The sequence below is a fragment of the Bos mutus genome, chromosome 3, assembly GCF_027580195.1.
Source record: "Bos mutus isolate GX-2022 chromosome 3, NWIPB_WYAK_1.1, whole genome shotgun sequence".
NCBI lineage: Eukaryota > Metazoa > Chordata > Mammalia > Artiodactyla > Bovidae > Bos > Bos mutus.
The window spans coordinates 114,781,261-114,808,164 of NC_091619.1; the positions used below are offsets into that span (position 1 = coordinate 114,781,261).

Consider the following 26,904-nt stretch of genomic DNA (forward strand, 5'->3'; position numbering starts at 1 on the left):
CCATCTGAGCCACCAGGAAACCCCAAAGGAGCCAGAATGAGGAGAGGAGGAAGGAGCCAGTATCTCCCATTCACTCACCATCTCAGCAAAAAACCGAATATGTTGTGTCTTGGAAAACACACCACACACAGCCTGACCTCCATGGGCCCCCAGCTGCTTGAACAGATTGCTACAAACTGGGCAGCTTAGAACGACAGAAGCGTATTCTCTGGCAGAGGCCGGAAGTCCAGAAGCGAGGTGCGTGCAGGGCCGTGCTCCCTGCAGAGGCTCCAGGAGAGGCTGTCCGTGGCCTCTGCCCAGCTCTGCGAGCCCCCGCTGTCCTCGGCTGGCAGCCTCCTCCCTCCAGTCTGCGACTCCACTGCCACCCAGGCTCCATCCCTGTGTCTCCTGTCTGTCTGTCCCAAACCTCCCTCTGCCCGCCTCTCACAAGGACCCTCATCGCTAGATTTAGGGCCCATCTGCATTCTCCAGGACAGTCCCCTCATCTCAAGATCTTTACCCCAATCGCACAAGCAAAGACCCTGTTCTGGAAAAGGTCATGTGTGGACTTCCCTGGCAGCCTAGTGGCTAAGACTCCATGCTTCCAATACAGGGAGCGTGGGTTCGATCTCTGGTCGGGAACTAAGATCCCACGTGCCACGTGAACACCCCCTGCCAAAAAAAAAAAAACCACATCTTGCAGGCACTCCCTAGAACTCAGGGGTCCTGGCAAGAGCAGCAGAGCATCTCACCTGCGTTTGCCCCACCAGCTGCCATGACATCTTCAGCTCCCCAAGGGCCCCTCAGTCACTCTGGGTCCTCTGATGACTGCCCCCAGAGACCACAGGGTGGGGGGCATCATTCCGCTCTGTCAGCTGGGCCGAGCTCTCTGCTCTGCGATGAGGGGGCAGGGCTGGGGCAGTGCCACGGCCCGCTGGTGGAGCCCCAGTAAAGTGAGCAACAGGAAAGTGAAGTCAAGTCTACAGCGGGAATGGGAAAGGGCTTTATCTGAGCCAAGCTGAGGGCTACGGCCCGAGACATGGCCTCTCAGATCACTCAGAATCCGCTCCAGAGAAGCAGGCTTTCAGCGGTTTCATGTCTCGCCAGAACAAAAAAACATTAAACAAGTCAGGGATACATCCCTTCAAGGTTTCAAAAGCAGAACAGATCAGCCCGTGCACAGGGGGTCAGCAGGCCTTGGCACCTGGGAGGGGAGTCTTATCAAAGGAGGACCAGCCTTGGGGTCCCAGGACGGGAAGCATCTCATCTTTATTTTGAACATGGACATTCTTCGTTGGGCGGCTTCCCAGGCGACTCAGTGGTAAAGAACACCCCCCAGCCCCCAATAATGCAGGAGGCACAGAGTCACGGGTTCAGTCCCTGAGCCGGGAAGATCCCCTGGAGGAGGAAATGGCAATCCACCCCAGTATTCTTGTCTGGGAAATCCCACACACAGAGGAGCCGGGCGGGCCACAGTCCCTGGGGTCGCACAGTGGGACACGGCTGAGCATGCGCAACAGTGGCGTTCTTTCCTGGTGGGCAGTGAGCCTTTTCCTGTTTGAGTTTAAGCAGCTGCACAAAGTATGTTTGATGGGCCACAAACAGGCTGTTCTAGTTGGTATCAAATTCAGGGTAACTCACATACAAGTGGGGCTTCCCTGATGGCCCAGTTGGTAAAGAACCCACCTGAAATGCAGGAGATCCCAGTTTGGGTTCCACCCCTGGGTCGGGAAGATCTCCTGGACACAGGAACAGCTACCCACTCCAGTATTCTGGCCTGGAGAATTCCATACAGTCCACAGGGTCGGAAAGAGTCAGACATGACTGAGCGACTTTTCTTTCCCCTACAAGCCAGCATGACTTCCCCAGGCCTCAGTATGTGGACATTTCTTTCATCAACACCAACCCTGCACTGTGGCGAAGATGCTTGGCTGAAAGGGGAGGGTTTGCTATCCCACACACTCATGCACACATACACACTCCCACACACACACAAGCACATGCTCCCCCAACGGTCTGCCCAGGAAGCTGCCTCCAGCTGCCCTGGTCTCACAGAGTCTGCTCCCCCGAGGGCCTGGTGCTGGGCAGCCCTGCAGGGAGAGGAGGAGAGGAGGAGAGGACCCTCCAGACGGGGGCTGGCCTCACTGGGCAGCCCTGCAGGGAGAGGAGGAGAGGACCCTCCAGACGGGGGCTGGCCTCAGTGCTGCTTCCAGCAGCACTCCTCAGCAGAGCCACTCTGACCCCCGCTCACCCGGTGCTCCCCAGGGATCCGGACGGACTCCATCCCAGGGGCCTCAGCTTGCAGCCGGGGTGTGGGCTGGGCCCCTCCTCTGCCCCTCACGCTCTGTGGACACCCCCCTCACCAGCACCCCTCCCCCCGACCTCCACTCCAGACCCCCAGGGAGCCCACCTGCCCCCCGCAAAACCTTCTTCACCGGGAATGGGCAGCCATGGGAGGAAAGAGAAGCACACGTGACCCTCTGAGGGCTGGGAGCTGCTCTGGAACTTTCCTCAAAGTCTGATGGAGGCTGGGGAAGGACCGCAGGGCCCCTGCACATGTCTGGGGGGAACAGCCAGGAGGGGTCCCCCAGGATGGGCTCCTCGGGTTGATGTTCAGGGGGGTGTAAATGACCTTTGCTATGTTGCTGTTCAGGCTCTCAGTCATGTCCGACTCTTTGCAACCCCATGGACTGCAGCACGCCAGGCCTCCCTGTCCATCACCAACTCCCAGAGTTTACGCAGACTCATGTCTGTTGAGTTGGTGATGCCGTCCAACCATCTCATCCTTTGTCATCCCCTTCTCCTCCTGCCTTCAATCTTTCCCAGCATCAGCGTCTTTTCCAATGGGTCAGCTCTTCGCATCAGGAGGTCAGAGGATTGGAGCTTCAGCATCAGTCCTTCCAATGAACATTCAGGGCTGATTTCCTTTAGGACGGACTGGCTGGCCTCCTATCATTATTCAGAATATGAGGCCCAAGTGAAATGGGGAACAGGGTGTAGTTATTGAAAATGGCCTGAGTGTACAGATTTTTTCACAACTTGAGGATATGATGGTTAAATGCAAATAATGAGATTCAAAAATGCATGAATCTGATGAACCTACCCAGAATATAGGTGAAAAGCCTATGAAAAGGAAGTGCATCATACGGGATCAATGGTTGACTTCTCTGATACATGGGTGTTCTTTGATTCCTATTTTTCTGTATGTGCTAAATTCTATCCAAGTGTATGTAAATTGCTTTTATAATAAAAATAAGCCTCTTCATTATTTATTTCATAATAGAAATACAGGTATTTGTTTTATAATCAGAGCTTCCCAGGTGGTGCTAGTGGTAAAGAACCCTGCTGCCAATGCAGGAGACATAGGAGACACAGGTTCGATCCCTGGGTTGGGAAGATCCCCCAGAGAAGGGCACAGCAACTGCCTACAGTGTTCTTGCCTAGAGAATCTCATGGGCAGAGAAGCCTGGCGGGCTATGGTCCATAGGATCGCAAAGAGTCAGACACCACTGAAGCAGCTTAGCATATGTTATTTATTTTATAATAGAAATGTACTCATTCATTTTATAATCATAACGTGTGTGTGTGTTCATTGCTCAGTCGTGTCTGATTCTTTGCAACCCCATGGACTGTAATGCACCAGGCTCCTCTGTCCATGGGATTTTCCAGGCGAGAATACTGGAGTGGATTGCCATTCCCTTCACCAGATAATCATAATAAACTTCTTTCAGCTGTAATTATGATGACTCTGGAAAGGGCTGGAATAAACATAATTTTTCAGTGGTAGAAACAGGACGAAAGTGGTTTGTATGTAATAAATGCAGCTGTGAAAAGGCAAGTGGGTGATGGACTGGTCAGGGAAGGGTTAGGAGGGTGTCGTTCAGCTGTGATGGCCTCTTTGGGTGACTCTGCACGGGAAGCGGGACTTAAAGGAGGAGGGAGGTGGCTGGAGGGTCACCTCTGTGTCAGCCGTCTTGTGGCTCGGAGCACCCAGGCTAGTGGTGCCTGGCTCTGCAGTCTTCCCAAAGCGTGCAGAAGGAAAGCTAATGTGTTTTAAAACCACTCAGCCCAAATGAAATTATATAACCCAGGAAAGGACACATCACATCGGTGATGAGAGTTTAAAAAAAAAAAAAAATTAGAAGAAAAGAAAAAAGAAATGACTCTTCCGATGTGGCCCAGTGAGGGAGGCAGGCGGAGAGGGAGGGAGGGGGTTGGGTCAGCTGCTTCCTCCCGGGCGCATAAAAGGGGCGAGCACGCCCCACCTGGGTCCCCGCTCCTGTCCACCACACTCGCCAGCCTCTGGGAACCTCGGTGAGTAACTCACAGGGCGCTGGAGAGGGCGGGGGTCCCTGACGCTCCAGCCTCCTCCCCTGCCACCCTTCCCTCCCTATCCAGGCAGAGCTCTGTCCTAGCAGCCAGGACCAGCTCTGGTGGGGACCCCACCCCGTTTGTGCATCCAGGGGCCACCCCTGCCTGTCCGGGGCTCCTGTCCAGTCGGCTGTCGTGGTGGAAACAAAAGGTGGAGCCGTCCAGGCAACTCCGCTGGGAACACAGACCAGGAGTCCCACCAGCCAGGAGACAGCGAGCCCCCGGCTCTCAGGAGGCTGGACCTTGAGGGTCAGGAGACAAGCTCCGCCAGGGCTCTCCTAAGGCGCCCTGCACCCAGCGGGGGTCCCAGCCAGGGGACAGTGAACAGCCCAGCCAGCCTGGGAGCACCTCTTTATCAGTCTGCTTTCATGATGGCACCTCCATTTCCTCTAAGGTGGAGTCCCCCTGCCAACAGGTCTCTAGAAAAGGAAGGGGTGGACATTTTAAATCTCAGTTGGAGAGCATGTTCCTTGGGGCTAGGGCTTCCCTGGTGGCTCAGACGGTAAAGAATCTACCTGCATTGCAGGAGACACAGGTTCGATCCCTGGGTAGGGAAGATCCCCCAGAGGAGGAAATGGCTACCTACCCTAACCTAACCCTAAGAATACACTCCAGTATTCTTGCCTGGAGAATCCCAGGGACAGAGGAGCCTGGTGGGATACAGTCCACGGCTTTGTAGAGTCAGACACGACTGAGGGACTAATGCTTTCACTTTCCACTGGGCTCAGGGACAGGCTGGAAAGCCAAGGTCAGCAGAGGGGTCTTCCCTGAAACAGACAAGCTCTCTGGCGTCTTCTGCTGGTTCCTTGAGTGCTGGGGGAGGGGGGAGCAGGGGAAGGAGCCAGCCCTAAGAGATGAGGGCGCCTGCGGAAGGAGTTGCCAGGTTTGCAAGGTGGACGCTGTTTCGGGCTCAGCCCAGCAGGGTGAGAGGCAGATTTTTGGGTGCCTCTGTCACCCACAGCTCTCCCCCACCTGTACAAGGCTGTCTTGCTGCATGAGGGCAGGTCCCCACGGGCTGCCGGTTGATCTTGGAGACTCAGCGGCTTGGATCTGGGGTCACGGGGGCTGGTGAGCACTCCTGGCAGGGATGGTGAATGATGACCCTTCTACAGTGCCCGGCTGTCAGTGGGCAGGGGGCAGGATGGAACTGGGCTGAGGGAGGGAAAGAGCCCTGCAGCGGGGTCCCCCACCCTGAGCGAGGTCCAGGCTCAGCACCCCCCAGGCCCCCACCCCCGGCTGATGGCTGAGGTTAGGCCACCCCCTCCACCTCGGCAGCCACCTGACCCCTCCTGGCAGGTCCCCACCAACCTGCTCGCCTCTGTCGTCCCCCACCACCACCCTGCCGAGGCCAAGTGTGCACACCCACAGTGGAGCAGAGGCCTCCCACACTCCTGGCTCCCTGACACAGATGGACAGACAGACAGACTGAAGCACGTCCAAGACAGCCCAGCTCTCTGCAGCCACAGCTCATATTCCCCCGGGTTCCTTCTGATGACAGACGGTCCTTGTAAACACGACTGACCCCATGAGAGGCCAATACACACGTGGTCACCTCATCGAATGCTCACTGTACAGAGCAGAGACTGCGGTCCCCGGGGGAGCAAGGGACTGTGCACACAGCCAGGCACACCTGCTGTTCCAGGCTCACTGCCATCCCAGCAGAGAAGTGCACACTGGAGCCCGACTGGGTGTGCACAAGCGTGTAACCCCATGCACACCTGCCGTACACCTGTGCACACCCATGTCCGTGTACATGCATGTGTGCACACACTCACGCACACCCACTCTGACACACACAGAGTGTGTGAGGCGTTATCCGAGGTGCCCCGCTTTGCCCACACACGCCCTCATGTGCGCTCACCTTTGCCCCTAGGCTGCACCCTCCCAAGCGGGGCCTCTTCGAGGAGTGAGTGGAATGAAGGCGGTGGGGGCCTGGCTCCTCTGCCTGCTGCTGCTGGGCCTGGCCCTGCAGGGGGCTGCCAGCAGAGCCCACCAGCACTCCATGGAGATCCGCAGTGAGTGTCCAGCCCCGCCCCCGCCCCCAGGGGTCACAGGGGCGGCCTGGCCACTTCCTGGGCTGGGGCATCCTTGCTAAGCATCCCGGGGTTGGGGTTTGGCCTCCTGTTCCCCAGACCCTTCCCCCAGGTGGCCCGGACAGGTGCTCCCAAGGGTCCCGGCCCAGCACACGGGGGAGGGTCACTCCTCACCACACGGGTGGCCTGGGGCTGAGTGCACGTCACCCATGAGAATGGGGCTGTGGGGACAGGAAAGGAAGGGGAGTGTGTCCTGGTGTAAGTCTGAAATCCTACTTCCCAAAGCCACCCCAGCACCAGAAATGGGCGCTCCGGGTGAACCTCCTGTGCAGGTGGGTGGTCCTGGCATGGCCTGGGCGACAGGCAGCCATGAGCTGAGCACACACCCGGCCTGGCCACCAGGGCTGTATGCTCCAGGGCACAGGCCTCCATGCGCTCTTCTCGCTCTTTCCAGCCCCCGACATCAACCCTGCCTGGTATGCGGGCCGCGGGATCCGGCCCGTGGGCCGCTTCGGCCGGCGGAGAGCTGCCCCGGGGGACGGACCCAGGCCTGGCCCCCGGCGCGTGCCGGCCTGCTTCCCCCTAGAAGGCGGCGCTGAGCCCCCCCGAGCCCTCCCGGGGCGGCTGACGGCCCAGCTGGTCCAGAAGTAACAGCGGGAGCCTGCCCCCCACCCCTCCTCCTCCACCAGCCACCTTCCCTCCAGTCCTAATAAAAGCAGCTGGCTTGTTCACACGTGTCTGCGTGGCGACAGAGCACACGGTGCTCTCCTTCACAGGACGTTAGCTGGAAGGACCCTCAGAGCCCAGCAGCCCAGAGGCTCCGGGACTCGCCCAGGGGCACCCAGCACTGAGCAGGGGGCTGGGGCGGCCTTGGCCACCTTCAGCCTGTGCCGCCCCCAAGCCGCCCTGACCAGTTGTTCAGGCTGCGCACTGCACGAGGCCGCTGTGCAGGAGCCCCAGGGAGGGCATCACCGCCCCTCAGCCTCACCTGCCCCGCTCTCTACTGCCGTTCTTTTTGCCTCCCTGTTGGTACTTGTGGAAGAGAAAGAAACAGGGGTGCTTATCTCCAGTACTCTTGGGTTCGAGTATTTCAACCCCACCTGTGTCCCTTCCAAATCGCACGGGGATGCCCCTGCATCTTGTTTCAGGTGGAGCTCGCTTTGGTGTCGGGGGCACACGGCCACTGATGGGACAACTGAGCTCCATCCCCACCTTCTGGGGGCCCCGGTTCCCACATGAACCTGGACCTGGGGACACTCACCTCAGTCCCGAGCTTGGGTGGTGCAGCCCCTGTGTACCTGCCAACAGCTGTGGATGCTCTGTGAGCATAAACCCCCTTCCCCAGGGTGTGCCCACCCTCCAGCGCTGGGGCCAGGAGCGGGCAGGCAGGTTTAACCAGTTGCTTCTGAACCCAGAGCTCAGGCCCGTCAGGCCTCTGCCTGCACCCTGCCTGCAGGATCTCAGGAACCCCCAGGCCTCGGGACTCCTTCGGTCCACACTCAGCAGGGGCAGGGACACAGGGCCAGCCTGCAGGACCCCGGCCCGGCTGCCCTGCCCAGATAGAGGAAGGCGGGGGTCCACGCTCACTGGCCAGCTGGAGGAGGCTGAACTGGCCCAGACCGCCCGGATGGGGCTGGGTCAGGGCTGCCCCCTCCCCAGCCCCAGGGGGGCTGGAGGGAGGGCAGGGGCCAGTCCCCTCCCAAGGAGAGCTCCTGCTCGGTCAGCACCGCCCCAGGCTGGACGCGCATGTAGGAACAGGAGTGCGGACAGTCCCCTCCCGGGGCAGGCAGGTGCTGGCCCGGCCCAGAACCCAAAGCGACCACATGGCCCCCTCCCACCCCTGGGGACACACCCCAAGAGCTGAGAACCGCTGTTCAAACAAACACTTATATAGGACAGTTCCCAGCAGCACAACGGCCAAAAAAGATAGCAACAACCCCAACCCCCATCAACAGATGAATGGATATCAAAACACGGTCTACACACAAGTACCACGGCTTATTACTCAGCCACGGAAAGGAGTGACGCTCTGCCTGATGCTGCCACATGGGGGAACCGTGAACACAGGACGTAGCACGACAGAAGCCGGGCATCAAAGGCCCCTCGCGCGTGTCCAGGGAGGCAAGTCCACAGGCAGAAAGTGGTCTGGTGGCTGTCAGGGTCTGCTCCATGGATGCAGGGCTTCCTTTAGGGGTTGAAAGTGTCTGGGAACTTGGCCAAGGTGGTAACCAGGCTAAAAACCACTCAGCTGCGCACTTTAAATAGAAGCACTCACAGCCCCGTGTGCTGGGGACGTGGAAACATCAGTGTGGCAAAGGGCTCCGGATTCCAGCCACGCAGCACCTGGTACCCAGGCAGGGCAGCCCCTAGAACACACTTCCCGAGCCCAGAGAGTCGGGGAGACGGGAGATTTTATGTATTCTCCAAACTCCTACTATGGAAGTTTTAAACACACAAGAAAGTTCAAAAATACTTTGATGATAACTTATATCCTCCACTTAATTTTTTTTTTTTGGCTTCAAGGCATGTGGGCTTTTAGTTCCCTGACCAGGAATCGAACTGGCTCATTGGAAGCACAGAGTCTTAACCACTGGACTCCCAGGGAAGTCCCTACCCTCCACTTATAATAGCTGGAGTCTGAGAAAATGTAACAAGCCCTTAGAAGCGAAAGTGAAAGTGGCTCAGTTGTATCCGACTCTTTGTGACCCCATGGACTATACAGCCCATGGGATTCTCCAGGCCAGAATACTGGGGCCTTTCCCTTCTCCAGGGGATCTTCCCAACCCAGGGATGGAACCCAGGTCTCCCGCATTGCGGGCAGATTCTTTACCAGCTGAGCCACAGGGGAAGCCCAAGAACACTGGAGTGGGTAGCCTATCCATTCTCCAGCGGATCTTCCCAACCCAGGGATCAAACCCAGGTCTCCTGCATTGCAGGTGGATTCTTTTCCAACTGAGCCTCCAGGGAAGCCCACAGTCCTTAGAAAAGAATATATAAAAAGGAGGAAATGGGTCAAGAGTAAAATTCTGATAACGAGATCAAAACGATCCAATGTGGGATCATGGTGGGCGATTCCAGCACCCTGAGAATCGCATCGCAAGTGAGTCCCTAAAGACGACTGTTTCAAAGGCTTGTCTGTGAAGGGAAAGGAGAGGGAGATAGCAGTGAAGGGGAGGGAAGAGGAAAGGAAAGGGCTTGGTTCTGCTTGTTTTAAGATGGAAGGACAAGGATTCCAGACCGGAAAAGAAGTAAAACTCACACTGTTTGCAGATGACATGACACTATACATAGAAAATCCTAAAGGGTCCACCAGAAAATTGCTGCTGCTGCTGCTGCTAAGTCGCTTCAGTCGTGTCCGACTCTGTGCGACCCCATAGACGGCAGCCCACCAGGCTCCCCCGTCCCTGGGATTCTCCAGGCAAGAACACTGGAGTGGGTTGCCATTTCCTTCTCCAATGCATGAAAGTGAAAAGTGAAAGTGAGGTTGCCCAGTCGTGTCCAATTCTTCGCAACCCCATGGACTGCAGCCCATCAGGCTCCTCCGTCCATGGGATTTTCCAGGCAAGAGTACTGGAGTGGGGTGCCATCTCAATAAAAATACTAATAGCATCCACGATTATCACTGCATTTACTTTCTCTCCCGCACTCTCCCCTCTTCTCTCTACCCCTTGGAAGTGAGTTATAGATATCATATTTCCCCTAGACATTTCTGTGTCTTTCTCCTCAAACGAAGGGCAATCTCCACCATAACTACAAAATTATCATGCCTCAAACATTTTGTAAGAATTCCATAATATAGAGTTTTTCATCCATACTCAAAACTCCCCAAATAAGGCAAGGAACTCTTAGCTGCCTTTTTTTCTTTTTTTGGAAGCCAGACTCCAGTCTAGATTCAGGGTCACGGTTAGTTATTTCCCGTTCAACCCCTGTCATCTGATTTTGTCATGACACCGACTCTTACAAGAGCCCAGATGCGTTACCTGGTAGGATGATCCACGCGCAGCACATGGCGCCTGCTCCCCCAAGTGCTCTGACCTCCTCCTTCCATCCTGCCCCTGTATTTCCTGTCATCTGAGCAGTTGGGTCCAAGGGCAGAGTGGGGCTCAGCCATCGCTGAGGCACGGACACTCCGTGTCTGTCCTACAACACGGTATCTGATGGTGGGCTCCAGGTCCCACTCCGATAGAAGCCGAGCCTGACCCTTTGCAGACTGTAAGACCCTCTCGGTTTCCCGTCTGCTCAGAAATGATCTTCAGAAGTCCTGGGGCCCTGTGACAGCAGCCTGTCTCCCAAAGAGCTCCCGGCCAGGGACTCGGGCCCCCAGGTACCCTTGCTGAGACCAGCTGTCCTTCGTGGGCTGCAGGATGCTGATTCTCTGATTCTTTCCTCCTGAGCAGATTCTTCTAAAGGAGGTATTTCTCCTTTTTTCCCTTTCTTCCTTTTTTCTTTCCTTTTCATTCAACATCTTACAAATGGTAAGATGATTTCAAGTTGTTCTAAATGTGACCTCCAAAAAGGGATTATTTTAAAAGGAAAAGAATGGATTCCTGAGTCAGCCCCTCCAGGCACAGGGGGCTCTTCCAGGGGAGACGGAGGAGGAGCTAGAAACAGAGTGGGAGGGGAAAGGTCAGGACCACAGGCAGGAAGCAGGGTTGCTCCCGGAGGCTGCTCTGCTGTGTCTCCTGCCTCCACCACGAGCACACACGCGTGCGTGCACACACACACACACACACACACACAGTCTCTGGCTCGTGAAAAGGGCTGGAGCGGCTTCCTCAGCTGCAGACAGGAGAGAGCTCACATACTGGCCTCCCCCAGGATCGTTTACCCTGGAGAATCTGTGCCCAGAACACCCGCAATCCCAGGGACTCATCTCCCTCCAGGCTCCACACCCACCACAACCTCACGGTCCAGGGAGGGCTGAGCTCAGGTGTGTGCAGCAGACACAGAGAGGCTCCGGAAACACCTGTCCCTGGGTGTGGCGGAGGCTGTTTCTAAGCAAAAACCTGCCTTTTCTTTACAATGCTGGGGAAAATAGCTTCAGTCCTCTCCTGGGACACATTTGCTGAGTGCTTGGCATATGCCAGAGTCATACCAGGCACTGGGAGCCCCATGTGAGGACAGACAGACAGAACCCCTGCCCTTACCGCAGAGCTCCCCCGTGTCTGAATATTAGATCACTGAGTGGGTCTAGACCTCCCAGGGCCCATGCCGCCCTGCAGGCAGATCTAACACGGAGCTGGTGGGCTCAGGGATACTGCCTACAGAGGCTTCCAGGTGATTCCAGGGCTGAGCCCCACCTGCCTCGTGGGGAAGAAGGTGAGGGAAAGGGGCAATCACACCCGGCAATGGGGACCCTAGGCTCCAGGGTCACCATGCACCCCATCCCATCCTGCGGGGAGGGAGGGAGGCATGAAGGAGGGAGGTGGCAATGAGTCAAAGAATATGCTTTAATAATAAATTCTGGCCTGAGAAGACAGGAGGAAAGCAATCACATATATAGGCATCCTACTGCTAGCATGATTTCCCCACTTCCTATTTCATCATGGATGGGTCGATACTCCTCTGAAAGACATCTATCGTTCAGCAAAGCAACTCTCCGGACCTGGAGCAGTGGGGTTTGCTTCAGCGAGGCTGGAGTGCCATCTAGTGGCCAGAGGCAACCTCAGCCTCCAGCTACCTCCAAGTGGTCTCCTCCTTTGCTGGGGGAGTCCAAACCAGCCCAGCTGGCTTCCCTGGTGGCTCGATCAGTAAAGCGTCCGCCTGCAACACAGGAGACTACCTGCAGCGCAGGAGACCCCGGTTCAATCCCTGAATCGGGAGGATCCCCTGGAGAAGGAAATGGCAACCCCCTCCTGTGTTCTTGCCTGGGAAATCCCAGGAACAGAGGAGCCTGGTGGGCTACAGTCCACCGGGTCTCCAGAGTCGGACAGGACATACCGAGTAAGCCACCCAGCCCTGCTACCCTGAGTGAGGAGACAGCGCACAGGAAACGGTCTGACCCAGCAAGGGCTCGCGTCCCACACGCTCCATCTTCAAGGGAACGGCCGTATAAGACACTTCACTGCAGCCAGAATCTGCAAGGCTCGCAGCAGTAAGCCGCAGGTTTCACCCGGAAATTGTCTAGGAAAGAAACACGCGTTTGGGGGACGTCAAGGGGCTCGGCATCAACAGGGAGGCCGCTTTATGTTTGTCCTGTTCTTACAGCTGACAAAGTGAAGCCACTTTTTTTAGGGGGGGGGAGAGGATGACAGTGGCGTCTTATTTAAAATTTCACACCTGCTTATCACAGTCCCAGAGGGGAACCAGCATCACTACCTCCCCTCCAAGTAGCCGCCTTTAAACTACCTTCATGTGGCCGCTGGCTCACCTCCCAGAAGGGCCGTGGGGGGCCTCTCTAAAGGGAGGAACCAGGCGAGCCCATGATCTCTCTCCACCCGAAAGATGCCCTGTGCCCACCGCAGCCGCCCCGCCTGGGGCCCCTCTGGAGACGTGAGTAACAACCCCCACCTACAAACTCACCAGAGACCACGTGCGAGAAAGGGGTTTACTTTTAGGCAAAAAACTCACTGGAGCAGAACAAGGTATCCCTCCGCTCGAAATCCGAGTCCTCAAGCCTATGGGCCCAAGAGTCTTGTCCTCATAGTCACCCCGAGAAATGGACTGTGGGGTCCCGCCCCACCCCCAGGTGCCCCCCTCAGGGACCCTCACAGAGGTCCAGGGACGACGTGGTCCACTCCAGCGGGGCTTGCTGACCCCTCTTCCCCGTCCCGGGAGCAGGTGAAAACCCCCAGCCCACCCCGGGCAGCCTCCTGCCCAGAACCAAGTGCCCGCCAGCTGATTTCCCCCCCTTCGGTGCCTGGTGGCCAGGCAGCTGAGGGGGGCACCTCCAGGCAGGGTCAGGCGTGCCCACCCCCAGGACATCCGGGATTTAGGCGGAATCTGACATCTGGGGACGTGGAGCCCCCACCCTCTGGAGGCCCCTGGACACACAAACGTCTCCCAAAGGATTGCTTGCTGCTGCTGCTGCTGCTGCTAAGTCGCTTCAGTCATGTCCAACTCTGTGCGACCCCATAGACGGCAACCCACCAGGCTTCCCCGTCCCTGGGATTCTCCAGGCAAGAACACTGGAGTGGGTAGGGAGGCGATTATTCTAAAGAATGCCGGCTTCCTGCACCTCGAGGACTCAAGCACGCGCCGGGCTCGACGGTGGACCGGGGTCAGCAACCGCCGTCACCACGGAGCTGGCCGTAGCTCGCTCGGAGGACCGCCCGGGCGCGGGCTGGGAGTCCCACTCCCCGCGGCTGCCCCCGGAGCAGCGCTTCTAGTGGGCACAGCATCGGCCCCGCCACGAGGGCCGCTCGCTCAGGGTCAGCGGAGCGTCTCTCCGCTGCCTCTGGCCCTCCTTGCTCTCTTCTCTCCGCGAAAGCTCCCGGGCTGCGGACGACAGGAGGGGGAAGCCCAGCTGGGAGGGAAGCCCCCCAGCCCAGCGCAGGCCCTGCACCCTTGGCAGCCCCTGGAGACGCCGCCTCCCTCATGCTCTCCGGGAACCAGGAAACAGGCGCCCTTGACTCATGTCCCCCTTCCAGGCCCCTGGCAACATTCGGCTGGGCCTCAGGAGGCCAGAGAAGACCCATTTGAAGAAGGCGCACTCCCCCACACACCCCACCCCACCTCTGGCTCCGGAGCGGGGGGCTGGTCACTCACCGACGGCGTTGAAGACGTCGGCCACCTGGTAGTTGCGTTTGGCCGAGGTTTCCATGAACAGCAGCCCCTTGCTCTCTGCAAACTCCTTCCCTTCCTGGAGGAAGTGACCGTGGAAAGTCCACATTAATCATCAGAAATGTACTGAGAAGACCCAGAAAGACCATGGGACAGTTGCACCAGTGGAGAACCTCATTCCTCATGTCCTGTTACTGGGGCTCCTGGGGGAGGTGGTCAGGACTGGGCAGCGGGGCCAGGAGGGGCGTGTGGCACTCACTGGAAGGGGAGCCTAGCACCCCCAGTGGGGTCTGTGGGGAGGCTTCCCTCCCACCGTGGAATCTGGGGACGGGGTTGCTCCAACAGCAAGCAAGAACAGAGGAGACATGGAAGGGGGATGAGGCCAGCCTGGTGGGAGCCCCCCTGGGCCCTTTTCTGCTCCCCCTCCTTGCTGGTCACAGGGGTCAGGCCTGCATGGAGTGATGGTGTGTGAAGCAAGGGAGGCTGGGAAACTCCAGGGCTGCTTGTGTGGCCGAGAAGGGGAAAAGGGTCCACGAAGGAGGACCTGGGGGCCTCGCCAGGCAGGCCCCTCACTTCCGGACCCTCCCAGGAGGAGCTTGGGCCCCAGATGGTCCTGCCTGAGGCTGAGCGGGCCCCGGGGGCTGGGCCAGCTAGGCCTGCAGCATCGCACCCAGCAGCGTCCACCCTCCTCACCTGGCCCACAGAGCTGCACTCCACCCCTCTCCCCAAGCTTCTCAGCCCCGCCCAGACACAGAGATGGCCCATTATCATCTGTGTTTTAAAGGACAACGTGACCTGGTACAGAGGAAGACTTGGTGACTTCGGGTAGCTCACATCTGGTCACATCTGCATGCATGCTCAGTCACTCAGTCATGTCCAAATCTTTGCAATCTCATAGACTGTGGCCCGCCAGCCTCCTCTGTCCATGGAATTTCCCAGGCAAGAATACTGGAGTGTGTTGCCATTTCCTCCTCCAGGGGATCTTCCCAACAGGGATCGAACCCTCTTTTCCTGCATCACCTGCATTGTCAGGGGCATTCTTTAGCACTGCGCCACCTGGGAAGCCCCTGGTCATCTGAATGAAACCCAAATATCTGCCTTTCCCCCACTAGCTTGAGGGTTCCAGGTGGGTCACTCTAAGGGTTTGTTCTCAGTGCAATGGGCCTCTAGCCCCTAAATTGCAGGTCCCCAGCCTCCCGTCTGCCAGTTTGTCCTTGAGGTCCCCCAGGATGGGGTTAATGGTTATCTCACTGCCCGTGGAATGAGAACATCCAGTGCAGAGATCTTGGCTCCTAAATTCATTCCCCCACACAAGGAACCAGTGCTCCTCAGGGAGATGATTTCCAGGGCTGGGGCTGGGAAAGGGCAAGATGAACCAGGAATAACTTGGCCAGCCATTCCTGGCCAGCCAGGAAGGAAGAAAGACCTCAAAGAGGCAGGAGGGACAAGGCCCACTGGGGTGGGGGACTTCTCAGTGGCCAGATCCAGGAGCAGAGCTCCCTGAACCAGGGAGAGGACCATAGTGGGAAAGTGATCCAATCTGAGCTAAGAGCACTGGGTGGCTGTTCGTTTCCTGATTTGCTCGTCATTCTGTGCTTAAGGGCTTCCCTGAGAGCTCAGCTGGTGAAGAATCCGCCTGCAGTGCAGGAGATCCCGGTTCAATTGCTGGGTTGGGAAGATCTGCTGGAGCACTCCAGTATTCTCGGGCTTCCCATGTGGCTCAGCTGATAAAGAATCCGCCTGTAATGTGGGAGACCTGGGTTCGATCCCTGGGTTGGGAAGATCCCCTGGAAAAGGGAAAGGCTACCCACTCCAGTATTCTGGCCTGGAGAATTCCACGGACTGTATAGTCCATGGGGTCGCAAAGAGTTGGCACGACTTTCACTTTCACTTTCTGTGCTTATGTAAGTAAGTCGTTCGTACCTGGGAAAGCTGGGAGAAGGGCAGACAGGATCTGTACTATTTCTGCAACAAGTTTTGTAATGCTGCAATTATTTTAAGATGAAAAGCCCCCAAATTACTGTGAAAGCTTCACCGCCCGCTGGTCAGCCTGGCCTCTGCCCAGACGAGGCACCTGCAGCTCGGGGGTCTGTGCACTCTGTCCCCCCACCCCCACCCCAAGGCCCAGCCTGGTGGGAGCTCGGAGTGAAGAAGAGGCCAGGGTGGGGTCTGGGGTCCCAGGGTCAACAGCCCTGGGGTAGCGGCTCCCATGCAGTCTAAGCCATGGGGTCCCCCACCCACAGGCAGGCCGAGCCCAGGGCAGCAGTCCTGGGGGAGCAGAGAGGAGACCCCGTCCGCCCCAGAACTGGACCCCTGGCCTCCCTGAGGGTCTCTCCACCCGGGTCCCATCTCCCCCACAGCCTGACCTGTCCTCCGCATGTTCTTCCTAAGTCATCCATCAGATCCCCGCCCCTGAGCCCACCACCACTGCGGGGGGCTGTGCCACTGAGCCCCAGGGCAGCATGGGGCTTCTCTGGCAGCCCCCTGCCTCCAGCCTCCCTCCCCTCCCTACCCCTTGCCACCCCTCATCTGCCCCTCCACCTCTCCTAAACCCACCCCACATACCCCACACACACAGACATCACCTTACCTCCTACACACACACAGCTGTGCACACACAGAGACACACACACCTGTTCACACACAGAGAGACACACACCTGAACACACACACCTGTGCACACAAAAAGACACACACACTGGTACACATAGACACACACACACACACTGTTCACACAGAGACACACACCTGTTCACACAGAGACACATATCTGTTCACACAGAGAGACACACCTGTACACACAGACACCACCTTACCTTCTACACACACACACCTGCACACACACAGACACACACACCTGTTCATACAGACATCACCTTACCTCCTACACACACAGACACACACAACTGTGCACAGAGACACACACACCTGTTCACAGACACTCACACCTGTACACAGACACCACCTTACCTCCTACACACACACACCTGTACACACACAGAGATATACACACACCTGTACACAAAGAGAGATACACACCTATACACAGACACCACCTTACCTCCTACACACATACACCTATACACACACCCAGAGAGACACACACACTTGTACACACAGAGACACACACCTATATACAGATACCACCTTACCTCCTACACACACACACACACACACACACACACACACCTGTACACACACAGAGACACACACCTGTAGACACAGACACCACCTTACCTCCTACACACACACACCTATACATGCACACAGAGACACACACACTTGTACACACAAAGAGACACACACCTATACAGACACCACCCTACCTCCTAGACACACACACACCTGTACACACACAGAGACATACACACCTGTTCACACACAGACACACACACCTATACACACAGATACCACCTGTACCTCCTATACACACACACTCTCCCATACACACACAGATACCACCTATACACACACATAGAGACACACACACCTGTACACACAAAGAGACACACCTGTACACACAGAGACACACACACAGACCCGTGCATCCTGCTCCAGGCTCCCAACACTTCACAGGCTCACCTCCCTGGGCACTTTTTCTGCTCTTGGTCATTTTACAGAAGAACTACAGCTTCTGGGTCCTCTGTTCCTTGCTAATTTCCTAGCAAATAAATTTGGGTTTGCCCCTTGAACCTGGAGGAGGAAATGGCAACCCAGCCCAGTGTTCTTGCCTGGAGAATCCCACGGACAGAGGAGCCTGCTGGGTACAGTCCGTGGGGTCTCACAGAGTCGGACGTGACTGAGCAACTTAGCACATACTTCCTTTGTTTTTTTTTTTAGCACGTACTTCTTGAACGGTTGTTGAACACAAAGATGAAGACCTGAAACCCACATCACTCACAGGGGAAGGGTGGGGAGGGCCATGGTTTCCTCGTTCCTGGTGCTGCCTGCCCCTGCCAAGCCTCAGTGCCCAGGGGGGTGTGGGGTCTAGGTGATGCTCAGGGCTCTCCCCACACTGGAAGCCACCATCTCTGGGTCTGACCTTCCTAGGAGAGATCAGAAACCTTGGCCCAGGAAGGAAACTGAACTGGGAATTGTGTGTGCGCATGTGGCTGTGCGAGTGGGTGGTCATGCGTGTTTGAGGTCCCTCCCATCTCCCCTACTGAGACTTGATGACAGTCTCCAGACCCACCTCAAAGGTCACCTCCCGCTCCTCTTCCAGGTCTGTCTTGTTGCCGACCAGCATCACCACGACCTCTCCAGGGTGGAGCTCCTCCTCCAGGTCCTTCAGCCACTGCTGCGCTTTGCAGAAGGAATCCTGAAAAAGGAAAACGGGACCGTCAGGCAGATTTGGTGTTCTTCCTCAGCCGTCCCAGAAAAGACAAGGCAGGTGTCGGTGGCCACCCCATGTAAAACACGGTCCAACTGACCCCCCCACCAAGGAATCATGAATGATGGATAGTGATGCTCCAGAAAGAGGACCACGGAGCGGCACAAACCCAACTGTGCAGCAGGAAGAGGGGTGGTCAGGGAGGGCTTCCTGGAGGAGGTGACCAACTTTCACTGAAGGAGTCTCCACTGGTTGTCACGATTTTAATATACAGGACCAGCCCAGGCCAGTCACATGATGCCTCCGAAGGTAGCCTCCCCATGCCTGGGAGGGCGGGGACACGCCCAGGTGAGCCTCACCTTCCTGGTGATGTCATACACCAAAAGCGCGGCGTTGGCACCCCTGAAGTAGAGGCGGCAGACGCTGTGGTACTTCTCCTGACCAGCCGTGTCCCAGATCTCAAACTTCAGACACGCGGCCCCCAGGTCCACCACCTTGGTGAAGAACGCACCTGAAACACAGGCCCAGAGCGACCCTCGCCTGCAGAACGAGGTCCTATCCACAGCTCAGCCGGGGCTCAGCTCACCAGTGGGAGACAGACAGCCCATGCTCCCTGGCAACCTCTGTGGGCGAGGCTCAGCAAACACCTCTTCTGGAAGGTGGCAGCTTCCAGAAGAAGCAGAGTTACAAGGAACTTGCTCGTAGAGTCCACAGAGGCTTTGTGTGGGAAGATGGACTCTAGGGTCCTACTCAAATCCTCTGGACCACGTGTGGCAGGGAAGGGTCTCTGGCAACCAGGGCTCCGCACGTCCCCGTGGGTGTCCAGCAATGCAACTGACGGTCACCCATCTCCTCCCCTGAATCCTTCCTGGCCTCCTGCTAACCTCCCAGCCTCATCCACACCTCTGCTCCCGACCTCCCATTGCCACTGACAACTCTGCTTAGAATCCTTTCTTCCCCACCTCCCGACAAGCCCACTGGGGTCTTTGAGTGTCGGCCCTCGGGGTGCCGCTGGGCCCCGCTTCCCCAGGAGGCAGTCTATGGCAGCCTATCCTGTGCTCTGCACACACTCACTGCAGGGAGACGTCTGTGCTCTTACCTGTCACCCCTGGGGGCAGTGAGCACCTGGACTTTTATGCATCCGTGTCTCTGCTTAATGATCACACACAATGAAAGAGCTACCCCAAACCTTCCATTTGACATCCTGGGCAAGCCACCTTTCACGTGAAGATTGCTTTTCCCCTTCACAGAGCTTTCCCAAGTGACGTGACTTAGGGAGCTAATTAGTAACACCAAGACGTTTTGTCCCCAGAATGTTAAGTGGTGCAGCCACTGTGGAAAACAGTGTGGAGGTTCCTCAAAAAAGTAAAAATAGAGCTACCATATGATCCAGCAATCCCACTCCTGGGCATGTATCCAGAAAAGAAAAAAGCTCTAATTAGAAAAGATATGTGCATCCCATGTTCATAGCAGCATTATTTACAATAGTCAGGGCCTGGAAGCAACCTAGATGTCCATCAACAGACGAATGGATAAAGAAGATGTGGTACATACACACAATGGAATATTACTCAGCCATAGAAAAGAATGGGATAATACCATCTGCAGCAACATGGACCTAGAGATGATCATACTAAGCGAAGCAAGTCAGACGGAGAAAGACCAACATTACATGACATCATAATGCAGAACCGAAACTACGACACAAATGAGCTCATCTAGGAAACAAGGACACACAGAGCAGCCTGTGGCTGCCAAGGGGAGGCGCAGGCACGACTGAGTCACTTTTCTGTACAGAAGAAATTAAGACAACACTGAGAATCAACCGTACTTCAATAAAATAAATGTTATTTTAAAAAAAGGTGTTCTGGCCCCGTAGCATATGGGGTGTGTCACATACAGAACTGAACCAGAGACTGCGGAGGAGCCCATGGGGTGCTCCAGGCAAAGCTGCTGCCCTGCCCAGACCCGGGCTGGGCTGGGGGCTGGTTGGGAGGTTCTGCAGAGGTGGCTTCATGCTTGAAATGAAAACTTTCACTCCAAGGGCAGCATGTGAGTGTCCTTGGGTTGCCAGAACAAATAACCACAAGATGCGTGGCTTAAAACAGCAGAAATGTATTATTTCTGTTCTGGGGGTCAGGGGTTCAAAATCAAGGTGTCGCCAGGGCTGGTTCCTTCCAGAAGTTCTGGGAGGGACTCTGTCCCACGCCCCTCCCGGCTCCCGGTAGGGGCGGCAGTGATGGGTGGCCCTGGCTTGAAGGCGCTCCCCTCTCTACCGCTGTCTTCACAGGGCTGTCCCCTCTGCACCTCTGCATTCTCCTATTCCAGGGACACTGGTCATGGGTTTCAGGTGCACCCGAAACCCAGGAATAGCCTTAACTAGTTATGTCTGCAAACACCCTCTCCCCCAGTAAAGCCATAGGTACTGGGGATTAGGATGTGGATGTATCACCGTGGACACGATTCAATCCACTACAGATGGAGGGTAAGAGACACATCTGGGCTGAGATTCTAGCACAGAAAGGGGAAGATCACCACTCTCTCTCACGAGAACCTGGTCTGGGGCAACTCTTAAATGGAAGCTGCCGACGGGGCCTCTGCCTGCATGGCCTGCATTTTTCTGCTCATCCACAAGCCTGGAGTCACATACACTTGTTAGGTGCTATGGACTGAATGCCTGTGTCCTCCCAAAGTCAGTGGGTTGAAGCCCTAACCCTCAGCGTGATGGTATTTGGAGATGGAGCCTTTGCAGTGTGATGAGGCTTAGATGAGGTCCTGAGGGTGGTGGATTAGTTGCTCAGTCATGTCCGACTCTTGCAACCCCATGGACTACGTAGCCTGCCAGGCTCCTCTGTCCATGGGATTCTCCAGGCAAGAATACTGGAGTGGGTTGCCATTTCCTTCTCCAAGGGATCTTCCTGACCCAGGGATTGAACCTGGGTCTCCTGCATTGCAGGCAGATTCTTTGTAACAACTGAGCTACAAGGGAAGTCGAGCGAGGGTGGGGCCCCCAAAACGGGGTTGGTGTCTTTGTAAGAATGCACCCCCATCTTGCTCTGTTTCTCTGTGCGTCTCTCTGTCTCTCTCCCTGTCTGTCTGTCTCTCTCTCTCTTCCATCCCTTGCAAACACAAAGAAGAGGCCATGCAGATACACAGCCAGTTACCAGGATGGCAGCTACCCATAAGCCAAGAAAAGAGGGCTCCGAGTGAAACCTACTTTGCCAGCCCCTCATGTTTGGACTTCCAGCCTCCAGACCTGAGAATAAGTCTCTGTTGCTTAAGGCACCCATTCTGTGCTGTTCTGCTGTGACAGCCCAGCAGACCACGACACCAGGTCAAACAAAGCTGCCGTCTGCAGATCAACAGCAGGATTGACAGCTCCCAGCTCCTAAGAGGCTACTGTGGGGCCTGAGAGAAAAGTGTAAGTGAAGTTGCTCAGTCGTGTCCCACTCTTTGCGACTCCGTGGACTGTAGCCCACCAGGCTCCTCCGTCCATAGGATTCTCCAGGCAAGAGTACTGGAGTGGGTTGCCATTTCCTTCTCCAGGGGATCTTCCCAACCCAGGGATCAAACCCGGGTCTCCCGCATTGTAGGCAGATGCTTTACCCTCTGAGCCACCAGGGAAGCCTGAGCAGGATGAAGTCACACTAGGACTGTTGATGTCACAAGGGTGATGGCCTCACACGGGCCTTGGAAAGAGGCCTACCTGCTGCAAGAAATTTGCTGATTTCCTTAAACCTTCGAAAGCCCAGCTTCCTCCCTTACCACGAGTCAACATAGCCCTCTTCCCAGCATGTTGTCAAACCCATGAGAAAAGAGAGGAGGTGCCTGTCTGACACCCGACATCCCTTCCCCGGCCTCCCTCTCCCCTGTCCCCAGCTCCTTGGCTCCTCGGCCGGGAGCAGCAGCCTTTTGCCCACATGCTTCGCCTGTTTGCTGTCAGGTCACACTTCTGAGTTCGATTTTGGTTTCATCCTAAAAACCCTCACTGCCAGGTGACAGGTGGGCATAAAACTCAGGTTTGTTTCCTCTGTTTAGCTGTCTTAGCTTCTGATATTTTCCTTTCGTACTCTGAAAATGACAAGTCATGGTTGAGTGTAAATCAAAGTATTTAATAAAATCCTAACAAATTTCCAAGGAGGGCAGGGTTTTCAGTTGGAGCAATGATGTGGTGCAAGAGGCTGCTGGCTGTTTACAGACCACAGCACCTAGTCTCCCGGGAGAGAGAGAGAGAGAGAGGCCCCCAGGGGGTCCTCTGGGCTGGTAACTGATGCCAACTTCCACCCCCTGCCCTGCACTCTCTGGCTCCAGAAACCACCCCACATGTACCTTGTTCAGAAAACTGCTGACCACATTTTCTACCTGTTCACAGGTAAAGAGGAAGAGTGATTAAGAGATAAACTTCCAAGATCTGCAAACAGACTCGGAGATTTTGCCTAAAATGCTATTGGCAACAAGCCGGGGTCTGGGGGCAGGATCAGACCAAGAGCCAGGAGCCGCTCACGTTTCTGGACTGTGCTGGGGGAGACGACACGTTGGCGCGTTTTCATCGGCCGATAGTCTGAACTGGGCCACGTGGCACGCTGCTCTCCTTGGTGACCCGAAGCAGGGCCCCGACCCCCGCTGGCCCCCCGCAGATTCAACAAGGGGCCCCAGTGGCAGGGACCCCTGCGGACACTCCCGGCCCCCTCCCCAGCCTCTGGAAGCAGGTGTGGCTTCCACTCGCTGAGCTGAATGGACCCCCTGCGGACACTGAATGAGCGAAGAACTCACTGGGGTTTTTCCTTCAACTTGCATATTGTGGCCCCCAATACGAAGGACTCTCGGCTAAAGGTTAACACAAGGAAAGGTTTTGCTTTTTGACCTTTTAATTTAATTAAACAGCCGCTCCGGCTCACTCAAGCTGTCTCTGCAGCCTTCCCTTTTTTTGTAAAAGTCATGAACTGCCTCCAGGTTGAAGGGAACAGGACCTGGGTGACTCCTCAGGGACGCCTGGGCTCCAGCAACGTTTCCTTCAACAGGGAGGGGGGCAGAGGGGGGAGAAACCCCGCACCCTTGGCGACTCCCCTGCTTCACACAAGCCCCAGCTGGTCCAAACTGGTTCCACCGGCAAATCCGCACACAAGCGCTCGATGTCACCACCCCTCCAGAGACGTCCCTGAAGAACCCACCTGCCAGGGCAGGAGATATTAAAGAGACGGGTTTAATTCCAGGGTCGGGAAGATCCCCTGGAAGAGGAAATGGCAACCCACTCCAGCATTCTCGCCTGGAGAATCCCTTGGACAAAGGAGTCTGGTGGGCTACAGTTCGTAGGGTTGCAAAGAGTCAGACACAACTAAAGCAACTTCACACACACACACACACACCCTCAGCCAGAGGGTTGTGGGCCACTGAGAATACACAGGTATGGGCAGGTATTCCCAGATAACCTTATTCACAAAAACAGGCAGAGCCCTGTGAGCTCACAGGTGGGATCTCAACCCTCTGGCTGGGCTGGGATATGGAGGGCTGTGTGCCTGGGTGTGAACCTGGATCCGGATTCAGGGGAAGGAGACAGCAAGGACCAGTGTAGAAGGCTTGTCCAGATCTAGGTCACACCCCGGCACATGACCCCTCACATCTCAGCTCAGCCTGGCCCCTTCTGTGGTCTCTGCTCTGGACTCAAACCCACCTGGAGGCCAGACTTAGCACTTCGTTGTATTTTTTCTTTTAAGGCCCAGTCCAGTATCACAGGTGAGTGGGGTCAGCTTTCCTGCTGAAGGAGAAGAGGTTTCCCTGTGCACCCTCGGCAGGCCTGAATCCACAGTCCTCTCCCCATGGCTCCATTCCATGGCCAGCCCCTGGCCATGCTCCGCCCTTCCCACCACTGACTCCAGGAGCCTGGCCCTGGCCAGTCCCTTTGACCCTGCATGCTTCAGGGACTCAGGAACCACTGTCCTGAGAAGACTGAGGGCCCCCAAAGGCTGTTCATTGAATTTTTGTTTCTATGTCGGTGTGCCTGCTTGGCATTTAGAAAATCCTCCATACCTATTAGGGGCCTGGGACAGAGGCCACACCCAGCAGGTACTTACTAAGTGAGAGAGGGAGTGGACAGATGAGCGAATGAATGAATGGATGCAGAGAAATGGAAGGCTTATCCATCAGTATCAGTTCAGCCGCTCAGTCATGTCCACTTTTTGCGACCCCATGGACTGCAGCACACCAGGCCTCCCTGTCCATCACCAACTCCCGGAGCTTGCTCAAACTCATGGCCATTGCTTGGGTGATGCCATCCAACTATCTCATCCTCTGTCATCCCCTTCTCCTCCCACCTTCAATCTTTCCCAGCATCAGGGTCTTTGCAGATAAGTCAGTTCTTTGCATCAGGTGGCCAAAGTATTGGAGTTTCAGCTTCAGCATCAGTCCTTTCAATGAATATTCAGGACTGATTTCCTTTAGGATGGACTGGTTGGATCTCTTTGCAGTCCAAGGGACTCTGCATAACCGAGTCCAAATTTCAAACCAAAGCTTTCATTCCAAATTAGGTGTCTTTCCAGCACGTTGGCCTGCCTCCCAAGCAAACTGACACAAAATACAGGTTGGGTTTCCCTATTTTGGGTGGGAAATGGGGGGTTTCACCCCTAGACAGGATGTAAAGGAGGCTGATTGCCCACAGATGCTCCAAAGTCCTTCCCCTCTGAAGGCTGTGATCCATTAGCCTCTTTAACCAGCACAGTGAGAGGGGCCTCCCTCCCTGACAACCTTTCCAACAGCACCCATCCCCGCTCCAACCCGAGCCAGGAGAGTAAACTGAGTCCGGGCAGAAAAGGAATAGCTTTAGTAGGAGGGCAACCATCCAGAGTGAGAGGCTGGCTTGTCTAGGGGGCCGGGTGCCAGAGCGTGGGGGCAGGTGCTTCTTCTGGGCTCCCCCTCCACTAACAAAATCTCTCACATACCCAACCCTTCAGTGCCAGACTCAGCCCTGGAATCTTCTAGCTGAGCTGAAGCCTGGTTGAGGTCTGGATTCCGTGTGCGTGCCTGCCGGCCCATGGAGGACCTTGTGCCCCCAGCACGCCTGAGGCTCCAGGAGGGCATGAGAATTCCCAGGTGGCTGGTTCCCAGTGCCCCACGCCCAGGTCAGCAGCTCTGGCCTCCCCACTAGGAGACTAAGGAAGCGGTGCCCTGTCCCATCACTTACATCCCACGGTCGGCAGGATACTCTTGAAGTCGTTCTTCACATACCGGAGAGCCAAGCTGGACTTGCCCACAGAGCCACTGCCCAGCAGAACCAGCTTGAAGATGCAGGGCTGGCCTGGGGCGGCTCCGGGACGAGGGACCCCATTCACCTGCGCCATGCCCTGCAAAGAGACAGCGATGCAAGGAGGCTGAATGATGCCAAATGATCTCAGCAAGCTCACCCCCGGGACACTGACCAAACACAGACAGCCCTGAACGGAATGGAGTTCTAAGTCAGAGGCGCCTGGCTTGCCAGTCCTGGGCCACTACGCACCCCATCTTGCCATCTGGAAATCGGGGTAACGATAGCTATGACATAGGTCTGTTGTGATGTGCTTGGAAAGCATGTGCCCAGGGCCCCGCAGGGCCAACGCAGACGAACATCTTCAAGCCCTGCAGGGTAGCCGTTGGACGCCAGCCATCCGACCGGCTCGCTTCCTCCTCCTATCCCTCTCACTGTTGAACAACCCGTAGCTACTCCAAAAAGGCTCTGAAAAGCCCGAGAGGCAAGGCGCTCTCGCAGTCGTGGTTCCTGGATTAAAGAAGTGAAGTCGCTCAAGCCGTGTCCGACTCTTTGCGACCCCATGGACTGTAGCCTAACAGGCTCCTCCATTCATGGGATTTTCCAGGCAAGAATACTGGAGTGGGGTGCCATTTCCTTCTCCAGGAGATCTTCCCAACCCAGGGATTGAACCCAGGTCTCCCGCGTTATAGGCAGATGCTTTACCGTCTGAGCCACCAGGGAAGTCCTGGATTAAAACTGGCTGGTAAATAGGTTCCAGAAAACCTCTTTACAAAAATGGTTAGTGTTTCAAGGATCTCAAAACATTTTAGTATTTCCCACTGTACTGAAAGCCTTAAAACATACAGTCATAACAAGCACCCTCTTCTAACAACACAAGAGATGACTCTACACATGGATATCACCAGACGGTCAACACCGAAATCAGATGGATTATATTCTTTGCAGTCAAAGATGGAGAAGCTCTATACAGTCAGCAAAAACAAGACTAGGAGCTGATTGTGGCTCAGATCATGAACTCCTTATTGCCAAATTCAGACTTAAATTGAAGAAAGTAGGGAAAACCATTAGAGCATTCAGATATGACCTAAATCAAATCCCTTATGATTATACAGTGGAAGTAACAAATAGATTCAAGGGATCAGATCTGATAGAGTGCCTGAAGAACTATGGATGGAAGTTTGTGACATTGTACAGGAAGCAGGGATCAAGACCATCCCCAAGAAAAAGAA

The 26,904-nt window shown here is 55.9% G+C and overlaps 2 protein-coding genes across 6 annotated transcripts in view; one reads left to right on the top strand and one right to left on the bottom strand.

Moving 5' to 3' along the window:
* Positions 1–3,544: 3,544 nt before the first annotated feature.
* The window catches only part of RAB17 (RAB17, member RAS oncogene family), a 45,469-nt gene continuing 22,109 nt past the window's right edge, over positions 3,545–26,904 (bottom strand). For 3 of the 5 annotated variants that reach the window (XM_070368550.1, XM_070368552.1, XM_005906814.3), the window contains exons 2-6: positions 25,613–25,772; positions 18,795–18,946; positions 18,298–18,423; positions 14,091–14,184; positions 12,600–13,820 (exon numbers count right to left, since the gene is read on the bottom strand). In XM_070368550.1, the coding sequence (XP_070224651.1) occupies positions 13,708–13,820; positions 14,091–14,184; positions 18,298–18,423; positions 18,795–18,946; positions 25,613–25,772 (645 nt within the window). In that variant the 3' untranslated portion in view covers positions 12,600–13,707. Of the gene's footprint in view, positions 3,738–7,075; positions 12,507–12,599; positions 13,821–14,090; positions 14,185–18,297; positions 18,424–18,794; positions 18,947–25,612; positions 25,773–26,904 lie in introns of those variants that run through there. The other 2 variants (XM_070368554.1, XM_070368553.1) reach the window with 2 other exon arrangements.
* On the top strand, positions 5,706–7,068 carry PRLH (prolactin releasing hormone). The gene is made up of 2 exons (XM_070368555.1): positions 5,706–6,365; positions 6,838–7,068. The coding sequence occupies exons 1-2, from the start codon at positions 6,266–6,268 to the stop codon at positions 7,032–7,034; spliced, it is 297 nt and encodes a 98-aa protein (XP_070224656.1). The 5' UTR covers positions 5,706–6,265; the 3' UTR covers positions 7,035–7,068.